The following is a 12,699-nucleotide window of genomic DNA, read 5'->3' on the forward strand; positions in this document are numbered from 1 at the left end:
AATAAGTCAGAATTGCGAGATATAAAGTCAGAATTAAAGTCACAATTGTGTTATAGTCATAATTGCGAGGTATAAAGTCATAATTGCAAGATATAAAGTCAGAATTGCGAGATATAAAGTCAGAATTGCGAGATAGAAAGTCCAGAATTGCGAGATAGAAAGTCCAGAATTGCGAGATAGAAAGTCCAGAATTGCGAGATAGAAAGTCAGAATTGCGAGATAGAAAGTCAGAATTGCGAGATAGAAAGTCCAGAATTGCGAGATAGAAAGTCCAGAATTGCGAGATAGAAAGTCCAGAATTGCGAGATAGAAAGTCATAATTGCGAGATAGAAAGTCAGAATTGCGAGATAGAAAGTCCAGAATTGCGAGATAGAAAGTCATAATTGCGAGGTATAAAGTCAGAATTGCAAGATATAAAGTCAGAATTGCGTGTTATAAAGTTGCAATTGTGAGATATAAAGTCATAATTGCGAGATATAAAGTCATAATTGCATGATAATAAGTCAGAATTGCGAGATATAAAGTCAGAATTAAAGTCACAATTGTGTTATAGTCATAATTGCGAGGTATAAAGTCAGAATTGCAAGATATAAAGTCAGAATTGCGAGATATAAAGTCAGAATTGCGAGATAGAAAGTCCAGAATTGCGAGATAGAAAGTCCAGAATTGCGAGATAGAAAGTCCAGAATTGCGAGATAGAAAGTCAGAATTGCGAGATAGAAAGTCAGAATTGCGAGATAGAAAGTCCAGAATTGCGAGATAGAAAGTCCAGAATTGCGAGATAGAAAGTCCAGAATTGCGAGATAGAAAGTCCAGAATTGCGAGATAGAAAGTCATAATTGCGAGGTATAAAGTCAGAATTGCAAGATATAAAGTCAGAATTGCGTGTTATAAAGTTGCAATTGTGAGATATAAAGTCATAATTGCGAGATATAAAGTCATAATTGCATGATAATAAGTCAGAATTGCGAGATATAAAGTCAGAATTAAAGTCACAATTGTGTTATAGTCATAATTGCGAGGTATAAAGTCAGAATTGCAAGATATAAAGTCAGAATTGCGAGATATAAAGTCAGAATTGCGAGATAGAAAGTCCAGAATTGCGAGATAGAAAGTCAGAATTGCGAGATAGAAAGTCCAGAATTGCGAGATAGAAAGTCATAATTGCGAGGTATAAAGTCAGAATTGCAAGATATAAAGTCAGAATTGCGAGATATAAAGTCAGAATTGCGAGATAGAAAGTCCAGAATTGCGAGATAGAAAGTCCAGAATTGCGAGATAGAAAGTCCAGAATTGCGAGATAGAAAGTCAGAATTGTGAGATAGAAAGTCAGAATTGCGAGGTATAAAGTCAGAATTGCGAGATAGAAAGTCCAGAATTGCAAGATAGAAAGTCAGAATTGCGAGGTATAAAGTCAGAATTGCGAGATATAAAGTCAGAATTGCGAGATATAAAGTCAGAATTGCGAGATATAAAGTCAGAATTTAGAGATATAAAGTCCGAATTTTGAGATATAAAGTCAGAATTGCGAGATAGAAAGTCCAGAATTGCGAGATAGAAAGTCAGAATTGCGAGATAGAAAATCAGAATTGCGAGATAGAAAGTCCAGAATTGCGAGATAGAAAGTCAGAATTGCGAGGTATAAAGTCAGAATTGCGAGATATAAAATCAGAATTGCGAGATATAAAGTCAGAATTGCGAGATATAAAGTCAGAATTAAAGTCACAATTTTGTTATAGTCAGAATTGCAAGATATAAAGTCAGAATTGTGAGATATAAAGTCATAATTGCGAGATATAAAGTCAAAATTGCGTGTTATAAAGTTGCAATTGTGAGATATAAAGTCAGAATTGCAAGATATAGTCAGAATTGTGAGATATAAAGTCATAATTGCAAGATATAAAGTCAGAATTGTGAGATATAGTCAGAATTGCGTGTTATAAAGTTGCAATTGCAAGATATAAAGTCAGAATTGCAAGATATAAAGTCAGAATTGCGTGTTATAAAGTCAGAATTGTGAGATATAAAGTCTGAATTGTGAGAAATAAAGTCAGAATTGTGAGATATAAAGTCAGAATTGTGAGATATAAAGTCAGAATTGTGAGATATAAAGTCTGAATTGTGAGAAATAAAGTCAGAATTGTGAGATATAAAGTCAGAATTGTGAGATATAAAGTCTGAATTGTGAGAAATAAAGTCAGAATTGTGAGATATAAAGTCAGAATTGTGAGATATAAAGTCAGAATTGCGAGATATAAAGTCAGAATTGCGAGATAGAAAGTCAGAATTGCGAGATAGAAAGTCAGAATTGCGAGATAGAAAGTCCAGAATTGCGAGATAGAAAGTCAGAATTGCGAGATATAAAGTCAGAATTGTGAGACAAAGTCAGAATTGCGAGATAGAAAGTCAGAATTGCGAGATATAAAGTCAGAATTGCGAGATAGAAAGTCCAGAATTGCGAGATATAAAGTCAGAATTGCGAGATATAAAGTCAGAATTGCGAGATATAAAGTCAGAATTGCGAGATATAAAGTCAGAATTGCGAGATATAAAGTCAGAATTGTGAGATATAAAGTCAGAATTGTGAGATATAAAGTCAGAATTGTGAGATATAAAGTCAGAATTGCGAGATATAAAGTCAGAATTGCAAGATATAAAGTCAGAATTGTGAGATATAAAGTCCAGAATTGCGAGATATAAAGTCCAGAATTGTGAGATATAAAGTCAGAATTGCGAGATAGAAAGTCAGAATTGCGAGATAGAAAGTCCAGAATTGCGAGATAGAAAGTCAGAATTGCGAGATAGAAAGTCCAGAATTGCGAGATAGAAAGTCAGAATTGCGAGATAGAAAGTCCAGAATTGTGAGATATAAAGTCAGAATTGCGAGATATAAAGTCAGAATTGTGAGACAAAGTCAGAATTGCGAGATATAAAGTCAGAATTGCGAGATATAAAGTCAGAATTGCGAGATATAAAGTCAGAATTGCGAGATATAAAGTCAGAATTGCGAGATATAAAGTCAGAATTGCGAGATATAAAGTCAGAATTGCGAGATATAAAGTCAGAATTGTGAGATATAAAGTCCAGAATTGTGAGATATAAAGTCAGAATTGCGAGATATAAAGTCAGAATTGCGAGATAGAAAGTCCAGAATTGCGAGATATAAAGTCAGAATTGTGAGATATAAAGTCAGAATTGTGAGATATAAAGTCAGAATTGCGAGATATAAAGTCAGAATTGTGAGATATAAAGTCAGAATTGTGAGATATAAAGTCAGAATTGCGAGATATAAAGTCAGAATTGCGAGATAGAAAGTCCAGAATTGCGAGATATAAAGTCAGAATTAAAGTCACAATTGTGTTATAGTCAGAATTGCGAGATAGAAAGTCCAGAATTGCGAGATATAAAGTCAGAATTGTGAGATATAAAGTCAGAATTGTGAGATATAAAGTCAGAATTGCGAGATATAAAGTCAGAATTGTGAGATATAAAGTCAGAATTGTGAGATATAAAGTCAGAATTGTGAGATATAAAGTCAGAATTGTGAGATATAAAGTCCAGAATTGTGAGATATAAAGTCAGAATTGTGAGATATAAAGTCAGAATTGCGAGATATAAAGTCAGAATTGCGAGATAGAAAGTCCAGAATTGCGAGATATAAAGTCAGAATTAAAGTCACAATTGTGTTATAGTCAGAATTGCGTGATATAAAGTCAGAATTGCGAGATATAAAGTCAGAATTGCGAGATATAAAGTCACAATTGTGTTATAGTCAGAATTGCGTGATATAAAGTCAGAATTGCAAGATATAAAGTCAGAATTGTGAGATATAAAGTCATAATTGCGAGATATAAAGTCAAAATTTCGTGTTATAAAGTTGCAATTGTGAGATATAAAGTCAGAATTGTGAGATATAAAGTCAGAATTGTGAGATATAAAGTCATAATTGCAAGATATAAAGTCAGAATTGTGAGATATAAAGTCAGAATTGCGTGTTATAAAGTTGCAATTGCAAGATATAAAGTCAGAATTGCAAGATATAAAGTCAGAATTGCGTGTTATAAAGTCAGAATTACGAGATATAAAGTCAGAATTACGAGATATAAAGTCTGAATTGTGAGATATAAAGTCTGAATTGTGAGATATAAAGTCTGAATTGTGAGATATAAAGTCAGAATTGTGAGATATAAAGTCTGAATTGTGAGATATAAAGTCAGAATTGCGTGTTATAAAGTCAGAATTACGAGATATAAAGTCAGAATTACGAGATATAAAGTCTGAATTGTGAGATATAAAGTCTGAATTGTGAGATATAAAGTCAGAATTGTGAGATATAAAGTCAGAATTGTGAGATATAAAGTCAGAATTGCGTGATATAAAGTCTGAATTGTGAGATATAAAGTCAGAATTGTGAGATATAAAGTCAGAATTGTGAGATATAAAGTCTGAATTGTGAGATATAAAGTCAGAATTGTGAGATATAAAGTCAGAATTGTGAGATATAAAGTCAGAATTGCGTGATTTAAAGTCTGAATTGTGAGATATAAAGTCTGAATTGTGAGATATAAAGTCAGAATTGTGAGATATAAAGTCAGAATTGCGTGATATAAAGTCTGAATTGTGAGATATAAAGTCTGAATTGTGAGATATAAAGTCAGAATTGCGTGATATAAAGTCTGAATTGTGAGATATAAAGTTGCAATTGCGAGATATAAAGTCAGAATTGTGAGATATAAAGTTAGAACTGCGAGATATAAAGTCAGAATTGCAAGATATCTCGCAATTCTGACTTTATATCTCACAATTCTGACTTTATATCTCGCAATTGCAACTTTATATCTCACAATTCAGACTTTATATCACGCAATTCTGACTTTATATCTCACAATTCAGACTTTATATCTCACAATTCAGACTTTATATCACGCAATTCTGACTTTATATCTCACAATTCTGACTTTATATCTCGCAATTATGACTTTATATCTCACAATTATGACTTTATAACACAATTATGACTTTATATCTCAAAATTATGTCTTTATATCTCACAATTATGACTGAATTATATAAAGTCAGAATTACGAGATATAAAGTCATAATTGCGAGATATTAAGTCAGAAATGTCATAATTGCGAGATATAGTCATTGTGAGATAAAAATTCAGAATTGCAAAATTGGACTTTATATTATGACTTTATTTCGCAATTCTGACTTTATATCTCACAATTATGACTTTATATCTCACATTTCTGACTTAATATCTCGCAATTATGACTTTATATCTCGTAATTCTGACTTTATATCTCGCAATTATGACTTTATATTTCACAATTCTGACTTTATATCTCACAATTCTGACTATATCTCGCAACTATGACTTTATATCTCGCAATTCTGACTTTATATCTCGCAATTATGACTTTATATCTCACAATTATGACTTTATATCTCGCAATTATGACTTTATATCTTGCAATTATGACTTTATATCTCACAATTCTGACTTTATATCTCGCAATTATGACTTTATATCTCGCAATTATGACTTAATATCTTGCAATTATGACTTTATATCTCGCAATTATGACTTTATCTCACAATTATGACTTTATATCTCACAATTATGACTATATCTCACAATTATGACTATATCTCACAATTATGACTATATCTCACAATTATGACTATCTCACAATTATGACTATCTCGCAATTATGACTTTATATCTTGCAATTATGACTTTATATCTCACAATTCTGACTTTATAACACAATTATGACTATATCTCACAATTATGACTATATCTCACAATTATGACTATCTCACAATTATGACTATATCTCGCAATTATGACTTTATATCTTGCAATTATGACTTTATATCTCGCAATTATGACTATATCTCACAATTATGACTATATCTCACAATTATGACTATATCTCGCAATTATGACTTTATATCTTGCAATTATGACTTTATATCTTGCAATTATGACTATATCTCACAATTATGACTTTATATCTCACAATTATGACTATATCTCACAATTATGACTATATCTCACAATTATGACTATCTCACAATTATGACTATATCTCGCAATTATGACTTTATATCTTGCAATTATGACTTTATATCTCGCAATTATGACTATATCTCACAATTATGACTATATCTCACAATTATGACTCTCACAATTATGACTATATCTCGCAATTATGACTTTATATCTTGCAATTATGACTTTATATCTCGCAATTATGACTATATCTCACAATTATGACTTTATATCTCACAATTATGACTATATCTCACAATTATGACTATATCTCACAATTATGACTATCTCACAATTATGACTATATCTCGCAATTATGACTTTATATCTTGCAATTATGACTTTATATCTCACAATTATGACTATATCTCACAATTATGACTATCTCACAATTATGACTATCTCACAATTCTGACTATATCTCACAATTCTGACTTTATATCTTGCAATTATGACTTTATATCTCGCAATTCTGACTTTATATCTTGCAATTATGACTTTATATCTCGCAATTATGACTATATCTCACAATTATGACTTTATATCTCACAATTATGACTATATCTCACAATTATGACTATATCTCACAATTATGACTATCTCACAATTATGACTATATCTCACAATTATGACTTTATATCTCACAATTATGACTTTATATCTCACAATTATGACTATATCTCACAATTATGACTATATCTCGCAATTATGACTATATCTCGCAATTATGACTATCTCACAATTATGACTTTATATCTTGCAATTATGACTTTATATCTCACAATTATGACTTTATATCTTGCAATTATGACTTTTTTCAAAATTGTGAGATATAAAGTCAGAATTGTGTGTTATAAAGTCATAATTGCTGCTTTAAATGTAGATGCCTTGAGTGCGCTTGTGGAGGCCCGTCTGCTCGGGACAGGTGTGTTTGTCTGCTCGGGACAGGTGTGTTTGTCTGCTCGGGACAGGTGTGTTTCCCATGGGAAGAAGAGATCAGACCTAACATTAGCTCAACACAACTGTTCCTCGTCACAGATGCACTCTGCCAAACACTGACACTGAAGTAAGTTTGACCGGGCCACGTTAACTCTCAATGACTCATTATACTGTATGTGACAATTAAATGAATCATTGGATCCACGGATGAACATGTGCATCTCGCATACAGTGATTATGATATATTATATTACAGTTGACCCGATGAATGGCTTCACAACACATTTGACACACATCATGTGACTCCACAGCGTTAAACACTAGCAAGCTGTTCTATAGACAGAGCTCAAGAATGTCAATATCACTTCTGTCGTTATTTACAATCAAACTAACAACATGAAAGCTACACATAATAATATTGCGTGAGTGTTTTCAGTAGTCATGCGCAATAATTGAATATTCACTGGTTGGATTATATTTCCCAGTTTAAAACTCAGATTAAAATGTATTTGTTTTTAATAGCTTTCACTAATTTGATTGATTTTTTTGTGTGTGTTAATAATTATAATAATTATGTTTGTGTTTTTGTATTGCTTTGTTTATTACTGATTTACCTCTTTATGCTGTGAGTGTCTTGAAAGAAACCTTTAAATAAAAGTATTATTATTATTATTATAAGACAAAATATTTTAAAACTTACTCATTAAATATATCCCATTATAGTTATTACATTATTTAATACATAACATGTGAAAATGCAATTTAAAAAAATATTACTATTAGCCAGTATAATTACAATAATAATATATATTTTGTTCAATAAACTAACTTTTCTAGTCAACATTATAAACAGTTTATTTTTATTTTTCATTTATTTTCAATAATTTTAGTATGTTTTACTTATTTTTATGTTCTTTAATCACTTTTATTAGATTTGTATGTGCTTTTATTATTATTTTTTAGTTTTAGTAACTTCAGCTTATATTATTAGTTGCCAAGGCAAAATGTCTAATTTATTATCACTTCACTTCACTCATTAAAAAACATGCAATTTAATACAATAACACAAATTATTTAAGGAATGAGTTAGATTAAATAACATGCATTAATATATTACAATATTTAATACGTTGCATTATACAAGTTTATTTGTGGAGTTGTTAATTCCATAATCCACTGATACTCCATTGTTGCTGTTATGAACGAAACGATGTGTTATTGGTTAATTAAATATTCATGAGGCCCAGAGTCGTTGAATATTCATGAGCTGACACAGGATCCGCGCAGAGAGAGAGAGAGAGAGAGAGAGAGAGAGAGAGAGAGAGAGAGAGAGAGCTTGAGTTTACAAACTTTCCATCGGGACAGAAACTCCGCCAGCGGACGCAGGAAAGTTACGGAGCGCAGGAGGAATAATCTCCGGGAAAAAAACTAAATGCGGGACAACATGACATACACTCCTTTAGCTTTATGACAACTTTTTAAATAATTTTAAAAGCTTTTAAAGTCTGGAGAAACAACTTTTACCAAAGAAAGAAAAGAAAAGGAAAAAGAAAAAGGCCTAACCAAAGAAATTCCTACAGGATTTTTCACAGGCCATTTTAATCGAATACCTCGGCTTGTTTGTTATTGTTTTACACACGATGAGCGGCAACCCTCTCCAGCCGTTACCGGGCCAGCAGGTCATCCATGTCGCCAAAGACCTTGACACGGACCTGGAGGCTCTCTTCAACTCCGTCATGAACCCCAAGCCCAGCAGCTCCTGGAGGAACAAGCATCTGCCCGAGTCGTTCTTCAAGGAGCCGGACTCGGGCTCGCACTCTCGGCAGTCCAGCACGGACTCGGGCGGCCTCCCCCCGCGGCTCCAGGCGACGCACGTCCGCTCGCACTCCTCCCCGGCGTCGCTGCAGCTGCCCGCGGGCGCGCTGGGTGTCCCGGGCGTCCCGAACCCCGCTCGACACCACTCGCACATCCGACACCAGTCCTTCGACGTGGCCGAGGAGCTGCCGCTACCCCCGGGCTGGGAGATGGCCTACACCCCCAACGGACAGAAGTACTTTCTCAAGTGAGTGCCATATTAATTATTCACGGCTCTCACGAGATTCCAGCACACACAGTACAGTAGCTAACTGACACATAAATCAGTTTCACTCGACACAAATAATAATAATACTGGGTTGTTTCAACTCATGTTTGAAAAAAAAAAAACAGTTATGATGTTTCTAGATCAAACCCAAATGTAAATAAAGTGATATAAAGCAATTTTTAGTTTTAAAGTACCAAATTAAGGTAGGAAGTCTAGGCAAAAAAATACTGGGTTGTTTACGCCTGAATTTTACCATTTTAATCCCAACAGATTTGTGTTTATCCATACCACAACCAATGTAAATAAAGCAATTTTATAAATAAACCAAGTAAATTAAGGTTATATATTAGGCTACCATACACTAAAAAAATTATGGGTTGTTTCAATGGTCAAATATGGATAAACAACTGTTGGGTTTAACATTTTTAAATTCAGGTGGAAAAGTTCAGGTGGAAAATTGCAATTTTATCAATAAACCAAGTAAATAATGTATATATATTACTTAGTTTATTTATAAAATTGCTTGATTTCACTTTATTTACATTTGTTGTTGATGATTCATCTCGACACATCATCACTGTGTTTTGTAAAGGGCAATAGGTTGTGATCTCTAAACCGGTTTCTGATCCGAATCAGTGCACTGCGTTCACACTGGTGAAATCTCTGCAGTCACGTTCAAGCTTTCGTTTTGACCTGTGAACAGACTAATGCTGAAGGCGTGGGTCTGAAACACACACACACACACACACACACACACACACACACACACACACACACACACACACACACACACACACACACACACACACACACACACACACACACACACACACAACGGTATCTGGGCGTGGATCAGAAACACAAAAACACCCGGTCCTGCTTACACTGTCATGTGTAACGCATGCTTCACACTGCAAGCCTATGATCAAGGCTCTCTCATCTTGATAAGGATGTGTTTAGCATATCTCAGTGTGTCTCAATGTAAATGTGTGTTTTGACTCGCGTCTCTTCAGGAATGAGACTGCTATTCTTCTGTGGCCCTGGGGACACTGGGCTTATCTGATTCAGTCACCAGGGTTGTGATCGCCCCGGTGGGACGTCGACTGTGCTGAGATTAACTCAGTCTCGCCCCCCAGGATCACACCCTGTGTTCAGGAGACAAACACACGTTGAGATTAAACCGCTTTAATGCGTCTAAATCTCATTTGCTGACACTAGAGAGCCACGTCAATTGTCACCTACATGTTAAAACAGTGAGTTAGCCTCCCCTGTCCTCCAGCTAGCATGTGTTCGCCTGTTCTCGTGTTGTGCTGGTCCTGTTTGTGGATATAAGCATGGCTGGTAAATCAGTGCTTCTCCGTTGCTTTTGCCTTACGATCCAGATTTTACACTGGAAACAAAATAAACTACAAGATGTATTTTGTAAATGCGTAAATAACAGCAGATTTACAATCCTAACACACACGGTATTAGCCAGACTGATCAGTTTGATTGGACACATTGATGTCAACAACAAATTATTTAAAAGTTGATTAGCTTATATTCTATTGCTATATACTATGCCTGATTATATGGTTAATACTTTATTATTCGCATTTTTCATTGCTGTATGCAAGCCATTTTTTTTTTTTTTTTTTTTCTGAAGTGTCTTCTGCTCACCAAGGCTGCATTTATTTGATTAAAAATACAGTAAAAACTGTAATATTGTGAAATATTATTACAATTATTAAAAACTGCAGTTTTCTATGTGAATATATAGTAAAGTGTAATGTTTTCAGTCAGCATCATTACTCCAGTCTTCAGTGTCACATGATCCTTCAGAAATCAGTAAAATATGATTCATTCTTGCTCAAGAAACATTTATGATTATGATCAGTGTTGAAAACAGTTGTGCTGCTTCATATTTTTGTGGAAACCGTGACACACTCACTGAAGTATAAAGATTAGAAAAAGATAAGAAAGAAATTAATTTAGGATGCTTATTGTTAAATTGATTAGAAGTGACAAAGACATTTATAATGTTACAAACAAATGAATGCTGTTTTTTTTTTTTACTTTCGATTCATCAAAGAATCTTGAAAAATTAAATATTACAGTTTCCACAAAAATAAGTCTGTTGATAACACTGATAATAATCATAAATGTTTCTTGATCATCAGATCATCATATTACACTGATTTGTGAAGGATCATGTGACACTGAAGACTGGAGTAATGATGCTGAAAACTCATCACAGGAATAAATTACACTTTACTTTATATTCACATGGAAAACGTTCATTTTAAATTGTAACAATATTTCACAATATTACAGTTTTTACTGTATTTTTACTCAAATAAATGCAGCCTTGCTGATCAAAAACATGAACACTTTTTAATAATCCAAACATTTGACTGGGAATGTAATTAAATGCTCTATATATGAAAGTCCATGTTATTTTATCAGATTATCGACCAAACTAAATTTAATATGTGGAAATACCGTAAAAATGCGGTTACGTGACTTTCCAGAAGCTTTTGCAGATGATGGTGTTTCACTGACTTCAGACTTCTGCCCTGAAACTCTCTGTGTGAGACTCGTGATCGAGCGTGCCAGGGCTTGCCACACATTCAGCGAGCGGACAGACACACTCCTCCGCCACCAACACACACACACACACACACACACACACACACACACACACACACCCTGCAATTACACCGAACCAGCCTGTCCGTGATGAGCGCCCTGCACATCTCTGATGAGAATAACACAACAGTGTGTTGCAGCTCAGGACACGGGCATTGTTGTCAGTGTGAGAGACTGATATTTCTTCTTCTTCTTCTTCTTCTTCTTCTTCTTCTTCTTCTTCTGTGGATTGTTGCAGCTGTTGGTTGTCGTTCACCCCCCCACTATTAGGGAACGGGTATCTCTTTCCAGCGTCACATGACCCCCCCTCTTTCTGCCTAAACATTTTTCTGGATATCTTTGTTACGACTTGCAATTCAAGACGCTACAGCTTGAACGTCTCAGTGCAGAGATTATTGAGTTGCTTGATAGCAGCAGCCAAATCTCGTAACTAGTGAACGTTTGGCGGAGTTAGCGGCTAATTCGTGTGAAATCGGTACAACCTTCACAAACTTTTCCGTACGATCTGCTTATGTCTTCACTGACGGTCTTACTTTTGTCTTGTGTATAGTGTATAGTACAAATGCATACGGAATGGGACTAAACTGCTTGTTTTCTCATGAGATATGCAGTAATCAAACTAAATATAAAAACTAATTTAATTAAAAAAAGATGTACATCACAGTATATATTCATGGAAAATAGTGATTCAAAAATACTGAAAAAAATTAAGTGTGCAAATTCTCGAATGGTTAAAGTCCCCCTGTGGTGGAAATCCAGCTTTTAATGTTGTTTAATTTTAATATGCTTTAATAAGACAAACCGTGTGTAAATTAATAAGTCGGCAGAATATTTTCTGCTTAAAACTGCAGTGAACCAAAGACAGTCTCAGAAACACGGTGTGAAATCGCTGGTGTTTCTGACGTCACACACTACCTTGTAACCAATCAGATCAACGTGTGATCGTCCACCAGTGGATCTCTGAGTGAGTGAGTGAGTGGAGGCGGG

At 34.2% G+C, this 12,699-nt stretch overlaps 1 protein-coding gene across 2 annotated transcripts in view; it reads left to right on the top strand.

The window, feature by feature from the left end:
* The first annotated feature begins 8,302 nt into the window (after positions 1 to 8,302).
* Positions 8,303 to 12,699, top strand: part of wwtr1 (WW domain containing transcription regulator 1) — a 60,444-nt gene continuing 56,047 nt past the window's right edge. The window contains exon 1 of one of the 2 annotated variants that reach the window (XM_079593636.1): positions 8,303 to 9,063. In XM_079593636.1, coding sequence (XP_079449762.1) covers positions 8,642 to 9,063 — 422 coding nt within the window. In that variant the 5' untranslated portion in view covers positions 8,303 to 8,641. The remainder of the gene's footprint in view (positions 9,064 to 12,699) is intronic. The other variant, XM_079593635.1, reaches the window with a different exon arrangement.

The sequence above is a fragment of the Phoxinus phoxinus genome (genome assembly GCF_949152265.1).
Source record: "Phoxinus phoxinus genome assembly, chromosome: 20".
Taxonomy (NCBI): Eukaryota; Metazoa; Chordata; class Actinopteri; order Cypriniformes; family Leuciscidae; genus Phoxinus; species Phoxinus phoxinus.